Below are 15,060 nucleotides of genomic sequence, written 5' to 3' on the forward strand. Positions count from 1 at the left end.
ACTATATCAGAATGATGCTATACAAATCACAAAGCTCAGTCAATTTTGATTGTAGACGTGCAGAATTTATTTAGTTTAAAATATTATTGCGGCTAGAATGTTTTACTAAATACTGAGAAAATGGGAAAACTGTTTAAGAATTTAGATTTCTGAATATTTTATCAGTGCATGTATTGACTTAAACAGCATAATATGTATATGTGTCATTTAGAGCATTTTGCTAACGGTAAATATGCTTTTCCTCTAACGTTTAAGAAATTAGCTGTAAAGTAATTAAGTTGAATATCCCACTAAAAAGTAATTGAATTTTCAGAATTAAGTACGCATTTTCTACATCTCTTGAAATTATCTCAGCATTTCCATTTTTAGAGGATTCTTATCTTGCTATTCAAGCATTTTGTCAGCTAGGTATCTCTATCAGTACTGACAGCATTATTATATCTTCAAACCAAGTTGTTTGCATTACCAAGGACAACGAGTTTTACTTTTTGAATAGGTTTCTTCGTGTAAATAAAGCAAACGTTGATAAAAAACTTCCAAATTTATTAAAGCTATTTTGTACAAGTGCCTGCTTTTCAGTATCCGGTTACATGCAAATAGTATCCAATAAGATTTTTTAAACCTTCAAAGTTTTGTGATCTTAAAAATAATTCTTACAAACTTTAAAGCATTATGTGGATTCCATACTGTTTAAAAATATGTAGTGATAATGGGTGGTTTCAAGTTAATGAAAAAAAGGGAGGATTCGAATTTATATCAGTAAATAAGAACATTAATGAGATTTATAGAATTTTTTTAAAAAATCAGCTATTCAGCGCGGTCTTTTGCTATTCAGCCTTAAGATCTTATGCAATTAGTTTCATTTGATGCGCAAGGCCTTTACCCATTTGCATTTATTCTGAAATTCAATGGTTAAGACGAAACCGAGGTCAGGTGAGTTGCATATGTTTTCTTTTTACAATTTCTGATAATTTTTATTACATTGAAATCAAAACGCATGTAGGTATTGAATTATAAATCTGTTTCTAATTAAATACATTGCATTAGATTTTAAGTTAAATCTGCTTCGTCATGTCACTCTCATTTCAACGAAATTGTAATTGGTTTCCAATAATCATTTGGTTGAATTGGCAATTGTAAACTAACTAAAACTTATCTTTTCCTCCAGCAATGTATCTGTATCAATTGTTTGAAATTTGTACTTTTGTCAACGTATCTTATAAGGATAATTATTTAAAATGAATATTATTCACTATATTCTGAATTCACACTGTTGTATTCTGTCGTGTTTAGCCTATCATCATACAGATTCAAGTTGACCCCCTCCCCCCAAATAACAAATTTATAAACCTGGCATAAGAAATATATTATTCTTGTAAAGTTTTTTAGCAAAACGAGCTATTTTGAAAGACACACAATTGTGTTTTTACTACTTAGTAGAACTTTAAATAAAGCTGACATGGATCGAAATTGCAGAGAGAATATCCCCTGCAAACTAAATATTTTGAACTATTATCAAAAATTCAAAAGTAGTGGTGGAGGAAGCTTAATACTGTTACAATCCATCAAATACTAGTCTTTTTTCCCGAAAATTGCAAACGCTCTTAAATATAGACAGTTTAACTAAATTTATCATATCACAAAATTCATTTCCAAATCCAAAGATTAGTTATTTATTTTAGATAATCGGATATTACATTCTTTTTGTCGAGAATCCCTTGAAATCCTTATAAATAAACAGGGGTGTTTGTGCTTCGGGGAAACCCCGGAATTCCGGGGATTTTGAACTTCGATACCCGGAAATTCCGGGGATCGTCGTTCAAAAGGAAGTAGGAATAATAATGAATTATTTATTTTGATCTGGGCGATTTTGTTTGCTTTGAAAGCAGAAAACGCAAGGTCAGTGTGTGTGGTGAAAACTTTTCCTTTCTTTCTCCAAAGGCAGTGATAATGCGTGAAAAGGGGGAAAAAACTTCTTTTTTGTTCTTTCCTTATTGCGAGTTATGACTCATTCCCCCGTTTCTCGGACATTCTCTTCTGGATTCTTTTCGGCAAGTAGGCGCGGCAGAAAAAAAAGGGAGAGACTTCGCGACCAGATGTGCGATCACGTGACTCTGGGTTCAAAGGTCTTATCTCTCCGGGCGTGGCGCCAATAAGTAGAGAAGGGGGATTTTTCGCCGTATTAGCTATTTGTCATTGATCGCTTCGCAACTTTTTTTTCTCCGCTGTGTAAAATTTTCGTTTAATTTATTGATGCACGTGTAAATTTTTCGTTTCTCTTATTGAAATATTTTTTTATTTATGTACGCAAGAGAATTTCACTTTGAAATTTCAGCATATGAAACAGAAATTACCCCTTAAAAATTCATATCTAATTAGTTTTACAGCATTAGATTCAGAGCTAAGAGGTAAAACTAGTACAATATTAGCTTTTGAAAAATTATCATCTTTTATGTCCCATATTTTTAGTGATAATGAAAAATGAAAAGTCAAAAGTAGAAGCTGAAATAAGCTTATACCAGAGTGATATTGATATCACCAAAGAAATGCTCTACACATCTGATGAAAGTGGAAATCAAGTCAAGTGTACAATTGATAAATATTGGTCTAAAGTTTTTAATTTAAAAGATGATTTCACAAATGATTATAAGTATCCTACATTGGCTAAATTGGTCAAAGCCTGCCTTAGCTGCTTCCATGGCCCATTAGTGGAAAGTGCATTCAACTTAATGGATACACTTGTCACTGACTATAGAACCTCTCTTAAGATTGATTCCCTAGATGCAGTGCAGACTATTAAATATGATTTAATGGCTTCTAAAGAAACCTCATGGGAAAAATATGGCTCAAAAAATCCAATGACTGATCCAATTCACAAAGATCTCTTACTGAATATGAACAGAAGTTGGAAAACATATCAAGAGGACTTAAAAACATGTATTTCAGATGAGTCACCTATAAAAGTCTCTGAAAAACCTTATACATTAGCAGAAAAGCAAGCTGCTTCTACCTCTGCATGTGCTGTTCTCGAGGAAATTTCTTCAACTGTAAATGAGGAAAATAAAAGTCAATCTTCCTGCAATTATGAAGTTCACCACAAAAGAAAGACAAGCCCACAAACATCAGAAAATAAAAAAAAGCAGCAGAAATTAGATAATTTTTTTCAAGAATTAATTCAGGTAATTTAAAATATTTGCATAAAATGTAGTAGTTTATATGTTTGAAAATTTATGGTTATTAATTTTGCAAAAAAAGTAATTCATTGAACTTTTATAATTAGGTCATTCAATATTTCATAATTGTAATTTTTCATTTCTCTCCCCCCCCCCTTCTCGAAACTCCAAAATGCCGGTAGTAAGTCCGTAAAAGTTTCAGGGGATTTTTTGGGGTCCCACAAACACCCCTGAATAAATAATTGGTCGAATTTACATGCTTTAATTTTTTATTTTACATTTAATTTTTTCTTTTACAATCACATTTATAGCAACAGTATATTTGTGTTTTTACACATTAAAATAAATACGCAAAATAAAACTATACATATATTAAAAATGTTTAACGCTTCAATCAATTTACGTTTACTAAACCATTCTATTCCATTTGCTTGCGACATGAAGCTTGTATGAAAAATACGGAACTTAGTGTTACAGCTCTTAAAACTTATGCATTTTCATCAAGAGATAGCATTAATTTCCACTTAAGAGCAAAATAGCATGGAAAGGACAATCAAAAAAGAAAATAAATTGTTTGAAGTGGAAAAAAACATGAAATAAAAAATCGTTAGAAGCTCTCTTCTACCCTATTACTACGTTGTTATTGTAATTGTATCGTTAGATAAGTGTTTTGTTAAGAATCCCAGCTGCGTCTATGCAAATTCGAGGCCAAACGGTGGCATTCGTTTGAATGCCTCGCTTGTTGGATTTATGTCCATCATTTTAAGATGAATATTTTCAGAGATTGTTTGTATCGATTAAGTTCTCTATTTCCATTGGATTCTTAAACATTTGTTATTCCTTACGTAATCGTAGGGAAGCAAATTTAAGTCGTTGTTACTATAAAATCTTTCAACCAAAAACTTTAAAAAAATATGCTATCAATTCTTGTTCAAGCGTTTTGTAAGAATTCATAAGAAAAGAATAAAAAATATCTGCTTCACATTAACATTTTATAAAGAATATTGAATAGAATATACAGGGACCATTTGGAGTGAAAATGGTTATCACGCACGCACGCACACACACACACGCACACGAAATTTTTCTCACTGATTTTTGAGCTATATCTTTTCATATTTATTAAAAAAAAATAAAACAAACTTCCATCAAAATGTTTATCTATCTGAGTTTCGGAAGTAATCAATCGTGGAATATTAATGAGTCTGCCTCAAAAAAAAAAAAAAAAAAAAAAATAATCTTTTCCTGAATTGACAAAAATAAATAAACCCTTTTTTGATAAGTAAAAAAGCATCTTTTCCTTATCATGACATTGTCTATATTTTATTTAAAAAATTCCGAATATATATATATATATATATTTCTATTTTGGTACTTGCTATTTGTAGACTACGCGTGTGGGAAATAAAATCTAGGTAATTATAGAGCTGAGCAAGTTGAAGTTAAACAGATATAATTTACATCAAAAAAATGTCTCTGCCATGAATGTCATTTTCATGTGTTTTCTTTAGTACATACCATTTTTTTTTTTTTTTTTTTTTTTTTACATATATAAATTTATAAATTGAAACTAAGATTTCATCCAACTCTAGATTCCTCTATACATGTAGTAATATTTATTCTAAATTTCTACTATTATGTTCCCACATGTATTATGACTAAAGTTGTCCTGGGATAAACAACTAATATAAAAAACATTAAAAACAATAATTTAATTCATTTATCATAAGAAGATTTATAATTTTTATTGGCCGAAAGTAAGTGGAGGTATGTAGTACATTCTGTTTGTTTTATTGTTCCATATACAGAGATACCTTATAAAGTCCACTGTCAACTTTTCAAAGGCCTTTTCACCAAAAATGAAATAAAATAATTAAAAATTAAACAAGTTTTAAGTGTTTTTCAGCTTTGTCTTCCGAAAATATTATCCAGCAAAAATTATTTATACAGTGTCTAAAAACTTTAAAAAGGTGTTTTTAATGATTCTAATTTTATTTTTCGTAAAATACTTTTCTCAAATGTTTATAAATTTTTGAAATTTAATTTGATACACAAACCATAACAATTAATTTATTATTATGATGGAATTCAAATTAATTTCGTTGTCCCATTAAACCATTTAGTTTTAAGTCCATCAAACCATTTTTTTAATCATATTTTTGCCATTCTCAAAATTATAAAAAATATATATAATGTTTTCTTTGGGCATTTAACTCGGAAGGATTTTCACATCCGCATTTATTTCATAATATATGCACTTTTAAATTTGCTATTGCTGTAATTTATGTAGATTATTTTCATTAAATTCATCTTTTCTGTCTTATGACATAACAAGGTGAAATTTTAAATAATTGTATTCCATAGTAATAGTTTAACAGTCTGGAAAGTTAATACCCCGAGCTAACAAGCTGATCGCTTAAGGCGGTCTGTTTACTATAAAATAACCCATTTCTTGCAGTTCATTCATCTGGGTTTTTTTTTTACATTACGCTAAATATTGAGAAAAAAATTTACGTCAGGAAAATGCAGTCAATGGAATTCATTTGTCTTCCGATACATCGGAAGTTCCCCGTACTTTCCCTGTTTCTACAACGGACGTTATTTCACCATTCACGGAATAATTTGCTGTAATTTGAGTAATGCGCTGAAATGTTGCTTAATAAAATATGCGTCAAAATTATTTTTGAACTCGAACTATACTTTAGAAATAGTTTCCCATCATTTTGAAATAGTCAGTCTTTGTTTTGACTATTAGTTTACTAGCCATTAGTTCCAGTCTTTTGACGTTTATTTTGATTTACCGTCTCTAGAAGCTGCAGTTATATAAAATTCACTTAATTTTTTTCGTATGAACTGCAATCATTTTATTATTTTAAGCTTTGTGCCATTTGATTGATTTTTCATTCTTCTTGTAACATTTAGTTTTTTTTTTTGGCCGAATAGATTATGGTTTAATAAACAAGGAAAATATATTTAAAATTTTCCTCGTGCTGACAGAGTCATGAAGGTGAGTTATATTTCTCGTATTATTTTTTTTCTTTTATTCTCATCATGTATTTATGTGTGGTGGATAGAAACTTTTTATTAATTATTTTTACTTTGCCAATTGAAATGGATTAAATGTATGAAAACTATAATGTCCTGTATATAATTATATATTGAGCTTTAGGATCATTTCCGCATTGTTTCTGTAAAAGCTTTAACGGAGCTGCTTTGACTGAGAGCCGACGCAAGTGATTAAAATTGTTTGCATTTAAAATTTGTATAATTGCTGTTAATAAGTAGGAAATCAGAAAAACGAATTCACATTTGTCACTTGAACGAATTTTGATTGAGTTAATAAAATATGTAAATTCGGAGTGATATCTAAAACAACAAATTTAACAAAGCAGATGTGAATGTTTGTAAGAAGTAAAGTCAAAGCGGCTTATAACTTTTTTGTGTGTTTTGTTTAAGGTGAAGGTGGGAAGAAAATTATTCATAGAAAGTCTTTAAATTGTTTGTTTAAAAGAACTTGATATTTTTCCATGATTATAAATTTTTGACTGAAAATTGTATTTTGTAACAAATATATAAAATCAATTTTTATTTTCATTTTAATTAGCACATTAAATTTATAAACCTTTGGTGTACTATCCGTGATGTTAATTGAAGACAACGTTTAAAGATGGAAATAACTTTAAACGTGTAAAGAGAAATGCTGTTTTTTTTAATAATGAATTATTGCTAATACTAACGAAATTTATGACGTTGACTAATTGTAGACTTTCTTTAATGAATGAAGAATATAGAAACCCTCTGAATATCATTATGGTTCGATTCGAGACCAGAGGAAGCGGTTGAAAAGTATTCAGATTATGAAAGAAGCAAAGAATATGGACTTGGTCTGATTATTATATTTAAAAATAAATGAATGTGTTTTGCTTATTCGGAAGTTGAGAGACAATTTTCTATGATGATTGTAATTAAGTGTAACAATTATTGCACCGCATATAGATTTACAAAAAGAATTTTATTAAAAATTGATTTTACTCTCTTCTTCCTTAATAGTAAATTTTTTTTGTAAAATTCAGAACTACGGATGACGCACTTCCTTTGCTGTCTTGAGAAGTTTGCTGTATTGCCTGTATATATTAAAAATAAAAGCTCATCGGCACGTATTTTTTGATTGCCGTGAAAATGAATATATTCGCACTGCTTTCAGTAAACTTAAATGCATACTATCTGTTTGAGCACCGTCCTATTTTGCGACTTCTGTGTAACCTACTACTTTCTCCTACTCGTAAATACTTTTCAAATTTTTTAGAACATCAAGGCTTTTTAACACCTGACTTTATCAGATTAAGAACTATCAACATCCGATTGAGGTCGATTCTGCGCGAAATGAATTCCCGGAGATTCATGTTTCTACCTCGCATTATTATTATAGGGCGCGGTCACCATGTGGTCTGTCTCCCTGAACATTCTTGAGTAGGCTTTCCTCAGCCGTGCATTGACTTCTGTTGGCTCCGTTATCGGCCTGAAGCACCAGCGTGCGCCACTGCACGTGGGAATGAAATGCTTTTCTGACCATGCCGGCCGCCAACGCGATCTCGTTTGCTCTTGTTTCTGTTTTTCAACCTCCCACCTTTAAATGCAGGGCAATTTCACTTGCTTCATGCCCTTTTCTGATTATCCTCAACAGACGCAGCCCGCAAAAGGGAAATGGGTTTTCACCGGGCAATTTTTCTTTTTGGTTCCGTGCATCTTCGGTAGTCGTTGTATTAAGAGGGACTACTTGCTTCGTCAGTTCTCCAAAATGGTTGGCAAGTTTTATGTTTAGAACACATAAATCATGAAAAATACGTTGGTGGTTGTCACACTGAAATCCAGTTGTTGATGATGGCGTGGACGTTCTGGTTGTGAAGGCCGTTCTGAAACATAACGAAGAAATTTGCGTGAACATAAGGTTAAAAAAAATTTATTCTTAAAAAGAGAAATTTCAAGCTTCAAACATTAATTTACTGAAACGTTTTGATAAAATATTTTCGAATGACTTGTTTTATTTGTTATTAATATTGTGTTACCAAAGTTGGGATTGTGAAGAAGTGTTAGTCGAATTATTGTGCGCTGTGCATTCGATTTGTTTTTCTGCTTATCTCCAATTTATGAACATATTGGTTTTTTTTTTTTTATGGAATCGATGTTCTTTTAAAATTATTGTTGAAGAATTTTTATTGTTTACATTTTTGCGAATTGATAAAATTAATAGTCCAATATAGTTTCGTACATGTCTTCTCTTGCTGTGAACATTTATTTATTTATTTTTGAGGGAGTAAAAGTTATTATGCTGTTTTCGGTTTTCTTGTTCAGTTTATATAGTTAAGCTAGATCGGTGATCAGGTGCTATCCTAACGGGTGATCAGGTACGTGGATGATTGGCTAGTGGTGACTTTCTATAATTTGGTTTACCGAAAAATATGCTTTTGTCATATTGGATCATATGAACTTGTGAAAATGGTCAAATTTCTAATATGCGAAATTTTATTAGAATTAATCTCTTACTTATTCTCTTTTACATGTATACCGCCGGTAGATCGCATTGAAGTGATGCATCAGACTATATCTGTCACCAGTGACTCAAAGTTTCAAATCAATTCTATCCATATTTCGATTATTAAAAATATTAGAAAGTAAAAAAAAAATACCTATTTTTATAAATTTATTTATTTTTTTGAAACAATATTAATTGACAATCTCTTTCTCAATAACGAATCAAGAGAGCTCCCATGTGGAAAGGGCCGTTCATTACTTTTGCTCCTTCTGCTTTTTAAAGAATACTCTTGGAGCTATGTCAAAATTTCTGGAACATTTTGTATAGGGTTTATAATTATATTTGTTAGAATATTACTTATGGAGCCGCAAACAACAATTTTAATTTTAAACTATGCATATTACAGTGTTAAAAAAAAGTAAATTATAATTATAATTGTGAAATATAGGTGATGATAAACATTTTTACCTATAAATTATAATTCAGATTTTTTATTTTAGTGTATTGAACTTGAATGAATAATAAATTTTAAAAAAACACATCTTTCATAATAAATAAGAACAGTGTATAGTTTCTGATACTGAATCTGTCGGGAAAGTTTGTCAAAATTCAATGAATATGATTTTGCTTTCATTTTCAAACAAATCGTAAACTTTTCTGCTGATATTTAAGAAAATTCGTATTTGAAAGCATCTGTTTGTAAAAATATAAGTGCGAAAATCGGCATTTTCTAAATGCACAAGTTTTTAATTGGAAATAAGAATCGGTTAAATTGTTCGAAGTACAAAAACAACTTGATTTTACATTTTGAGAGTTTTTTTTTTTTATATCTCTCTTTAGTAAAGTTAGATTTCTGCCTCTTTAAAAGGATTTAGAGCTTTACAAGAATAGTGTGTCTAACTCTAAATTTTAATAAAATATTTTAAAAATCATTTTTTAAACTTAAAATTACATTTTATTTTATTATTCCAATATTTGCTAAGACACATTCACACTTATACACTATAATCACCACAGGTTACCCAACCTTGGATTATAGAATTGATTAATTTATTTAGGGTTTTTGTTGATTATAGTTGAATGAAATTATCTTATGTTTTTCAAGTATTGCACGCTTTGCCGATTACAGTGCGATTTCATAATGATTAATCAGTTAATAGTGATTCTTGGGGTTAATTATGAGATTTCTTAACTGTTTTGAATTAGTTTGCGAAAAAATTCATCTGAACATATTACAGCATTATACTTAACTGAATTCATTTTCATAATATTATTTTGCGTTCGTTTCTCAACGACGCCATATCCATCGTCATATCCTCTTGCATTTTATCAACTGTTTTAGCTAATGCATAATTAAGATGGCACACATCTAAGTATTTGTAATAAGATCATATTTTATTTCTTTTTAAAAAAATTTAGATTCATATTGCGTAGTGTGTCAAGTTGCAGACTTTCATCAATTTGAATTTTAAAAAAGCTAAGCCTCGACACACATACAGTGAAGGAAAATTTAACAGGATATAAGTGTCCATTTTTTAAAGACTTTTTAAAGACATATTTAAATATTCATGCATTTTTCTGTAATGAGAAAAGAAGATACCCAGTTTCGAAGTGAAAATTTAGCATGTAATATCTCTAATGAAAATAAAAACGAATGTGTATGTGTTGCATATATGTATGTTTCTGTAATGAAAAGCAGTGGACTTAGAGCAACTAGATTTTGTTCAAATTTAACATGAAAGTTTGAAATGTGTACTTCGGTTTTTTAACATTTAACTAAAAAAATTAATCAATTAAAAATTAAATTTCAAGCGTTTTCCCGCAGTAAGTTTTCGAAAATATTTGCCCATAATAAGGGTTTTTACATCATTTTAAAATTTAAAAATAGCATATTATTTACTTCAGTTTAATTATCGAAATTAAGAAGGAAAATTTGTCATTTTTAAAAAAAAATATCTGCTTGTATAATTTGCAACAATACTTTTCTTAGTGCAGTGAAATTTAAACTGTTTCCATTGTTTTTGCAAATATTTCATCGCGATTTCTTTTCAGTTGTTGAAAACTGAGGAATAAAGACTTTTTTTTTTTTTTCATATTTTTTTGTGATGTGTTAATGAACTTTATTCCATCTCGTTTCATCAAACTCTGTGGTATCTATGAACAAAGTCTTTTAAGATATTAAGTAATAAAATCGATATGTTGAAAACTGATGATTGCTGTTTTCTTTATTTCTTTTTATTAGCATGTTTCACTATAGATAAGTTAGTCATGCTGATATAATGTACATAGTGTGTGCCATACCTGTGTTATTTTGGAATCAACTGTACATTTTACAAGAAGAATTAGAAAATTGCAACACCTCTGAAGACAATGCGCGGTTAGAGTGTAGTATGACGCGTCAGTTACCTTTTCCATGCAATTGTGACGAAATGTGACCGACTCCATTAGGGTCCGCAAAAAACAGAATAGATGTTGTTTACTAAATAACATTGTATAAATATCTATTACAATTTAGTAATATACATTTATACAATAAGTAAAGTATATAAATAATTTAGTTGGTGAAATGATAAGTAAAAAATTATGCATTAGAGTTTGAATCGAGTTAAATACAATTTTTCGATGAACTAGCTAGTCACTCAAGGCATCTTGTGTAATGTAAACACAAAAATTTCTTCTTTTTTCATGATTATTCAATTTTTTAAAGAACAGTGTTTGAATGTCATTAATATTTAGAAGCTTGTGAATGCTTACTATTCAAAATAAGTGCTGTATATTTCGGCGACGTCAATCAAAATTTTAACAAATTAGAACATCCATACCGAATGCCGATAGTAAAAAGTATGTTAAAAATAATATATTCGTTGCATTGAATTTGACATAATTAACTTATTTACTGAGAATTTTAATTAAGATCATTCTATTTTAAGGAATTTCATATTAATTTAAACGAAATTTAAACAAAATGCTTTTGATTCTGCTATTTATTTAATAAAAGTTAAATAAAAGAATTTATAGATTGTAGCATTAGTTCGTCCCGAAAAATCTTAGAAAATATTTTTTCTTTCACATATTTTGACATGTAAAAACAATTTTGACTGAAATAATTTCATTATACAGCGTTAACGAAATCTTAAACAACAGTTCATATTTTTAAAAGCATGTTTTTGTATTTGATTTATTTTCCAGTTATGGAGCGCTAAATTTTTTTTTAGTTCAGAAAAAAAAAAAAATTGCGAGATTAAATTGAGGAAAGAAATCCCAATTTAGCGGTGTGGTACTTAATTTATTTTCTGCATTATACTTTTAGTTTTATTTTTGAATAATTTAACTGACTGAAATGTATTGTCCTTCGCAACGTTCTTGATCAGCTGTCATAGTTTTATTTGTTTGAAGAGCCTTTTTTGTATTCTTATACTTGTAATTGAACAGCCTCAGCGACAAATTTTATGACATAAAAAAATGTATGCCGTCTCATTTATATCGAAATGTTATTCTAATGAGACTTGTTGGAAGGCAAGCGGTAAGTTGCTGCGTTGGAGGCGGCCATCTGTGATAACGATTAAGAACTCATTAATATGTATTTTTCCTCCTCTTGCAAATGCTGTTGTGTGGTTTTGGATTCGGAGATGTTGAGTACTGTCACTGAAGTAGAAAATAATTAGTATTTAATCTAATGATTCGCTTTTTATTTTTGAATCATTTTTACCTGTCTGGTTTTACTGACTCAGGATTTAATTTATTTTAATTTATAAGCTTTCGTTTTTCTTAATATTTCTTAGAAAATCTGTTATGAACTTAAAACCGTGAATCATCAGATATGTGACTTTTTATTTCAAGAAAATTTCAATTGTCTTCTATTTTTAAATTTTTTTTAGGTAGTGTTCTTTTGTGAAAAGTTTAAGAATAATATGTCATTTGAAGATGGTTAATGCAGCATTACTAATAATTGAACTAATTTTTTATATAGATCAGCATAAAATTTTTATGCATATGCCTATAAAATCAATTAAAATATTTTATATGTTCAGTTGAATCAGTAATACAATAGACGACTTTATCAGTTAATCCATTTTATAGAACTCCAGTCTAAGCATTCATCTTATCTTTTCGTATTAGGTCCGATCATTAAGTTCAAACTAGCTTTGAAGCGAAAATATATGTAGCGATTTTTAAATTAGGTTGTATATTTCTAGAATGGACGAATGGGAAAGCAGTTTTAGTAACCATTCCATAAAAGAAGACTCTCATTTTTGATGAATGCCTAAAACGAGCATGATTAAAGTATTGATGTATTTCATGTTCTCAGAGTAACCTCTGGTTATAATAGATAGGGGAGGGCGACTTCATTAAACACTAAGATCTTTAGAGTATTTTAATATAAATTTGAAGATTCATCAAAATTTGTGTATTTTCGTTCATAATTGTAAATTATTAGAGAAATTTTCAGCAAGTCCTAATTATTTTAATGTCATAAGAAATGTTTGTTTGAATATTAATATGAAACTATCATTTTGAAAGTAAAGTAGTGCAATGTGAAATTCAGCATCGAATTAATTTGAGTTCTCTGGGCTTTGATGGGGGGAAAAATCGCCTATTTATATTTCCCCCTGAAAATACTAGATTTGGTTCCGTACATTCCTTTCCCTACTGCTTCTTTATTTTTGAAAAAGAAATAATAATAATTTTTAGCTGAAGTTTATAGTATCATATAAAATATAAAATTGCTGCAGAAATTTAAAAAAAATTAAAATTTGTACTGTATTCTGGTAATTGTAATGTAATTTGTACTGTATTCATATTGTCTGGTAAATTTACGAATATATATATGTAATATTATCAGTGCTCATTCAACTGCCAATACGAATTGTAAAAGATTTACAAGTCCAATCAGATATGAAATCTTGACTATCGTCTCCTACAGGTCTTATAATTTATTCTCACCGTTTTTAATGACCTCGCGTTTTCTTGACATATAGTAAGATTCCTCGCCTTTATTTTCAAAATAAAATTCTTCGATTTCTTCTTTTTCAACCATTCGTTCGTTCCAGGGCATGACCGCGTGCCGCAGTTGAGAATTATTTTAGAATTCCTCTACAGCAGGAGACCATCTAGCACGCGATGTTGTGCATCATACTTATTCTCACCTTCACAGGTCATTAACTTATTAATTTACGAATAAATTTTAAAGAGAAAGTGTTAAATGTGCACCACTTAATTTGCCTAATGAATCAAATTTGTCTCCTGATGTGTTAAGTTCGTATTTCTTAAGGATTGTCGCCTGTTTTAACTGGAGAGTTTATTTCGAGTCGTCTTGTTTCTTTTTCCGGGCAAAATTTTCGACCTCACACGTACTTCCTTCTTCCGGAGTTCGACCTGGGTTTTGGAGCGAGCAGCCAAAAACGAGGGAAGTTTAGGAAAAACCTTGAACGCGAGCGTTGTTTCATTAATGAAATCTTTCTCGTTTCCTTTGGCATTGACATGATTGGGTTTTGATCATTGTAGTTGGTGTTGGTTAATCGGCTCGTTTGGGTTTCGTTTTGTTTTTCCAGAGCGGATGTTTTGGAATGGAGGCATTTAATTGAGGCCTTTGTAATTTGAAGTGACTATTTTTATTAAATTTTCAATCTGTTTCGAAATGTTTTTTAAGTTTTAAATTTTTTAAATTTCAGTTATCCACCTTCGCCAACTAATTGTTCCTCCACCATATTAATATTTATTTAATCTTGTCAACAAATTTTGATGTATTGTATTTCACTATATCTAATTTTTTTTAAAAAAAATTTAGTTGCACAATAAACTTTATGCATTATGATTGATTAGTTATGCTTGAAAAGTGATGAAATTAATTGACAAATAAAATTGGTGAAATCGGTTCAGTTTTTGATAGGCTGGGGGCTCTGCCAAAGTTTTATTTTTTGATATCTCATAAGCGGTGAACGGGGAGAGTAGGCCACCATTGATAATTATTTAAGAGTCTTGAGTTTTTACATGACATAATAATTGGCAAAATCGGTGCAGTGGATATGGCTAAAGGACTTTGTTAAAGCTTTTTCTCTATTGAGAAAGTGTAGCGAAGCAATGCTTTTGAGATTTTATTTATTAGTTTTATATGAGCTTTCATATAAAACTAATGAAATTTGACCAGAGGTTGGGGATATGGAATTGGTTCTTTTTAATTGATTATTTTAAATATAAAAATAAATTTATTTTCATTGTCTTTTTTTTTTTTTTTTTACTTTATCTAACAGCAATTGAGACGAACCGACAGACGGTTGATACGGTTAACATGGTTCAAACTTTTATATAGAGTTACAGTTCTGATGGTAAAATCATATTCTAAATTTCAATTCA

General features: G+C 29.6%; 1 protein-coding gene across 4 annotated transcripts in view; it reads left to right on the forward strand.

Annotated features, from left to right (window-relative positions):
• The window catches only part of LOC129983811 (formin-binding protein 1-like), an 85,945-nt gene that overhangs the window by 14,936 nt on the left and 55,949 nt on the right, over nt 1-15,060 (forward strand). Inside the window, exon 1 of one of the 4 annotated variants that reach the window (XM_056093457.1) lies at nt 6,044-6,180. The exons of the other annotated variants lie outside the window; for them this stretch is intronic. Coding sequence (XP_055949432.1) covers nt 6,175-6,180 — 6 coding nt within the window. The 5' untranslated portion in view covers nt 6,044-6,174. Of the gene's footprint in view, nt 1-6,043; nt 6,181-15,060 lie in introns of those variants that run through there. 4 annotated transcript variants of the gene reach the window in all.

Source organism: Argiope bruennichi, chromosome 9 (genome assembly GCF_947563725.1).
Source record: "Argiope bruennichi chromosome 9, qqArgBrue1.1, whole genome shotgun sequence".
NCBI lineage: Eukaryota > Metazoa > Arthropoda > Arachnida > Araneae > Araneidae > Argiope > Argiope bruennichi.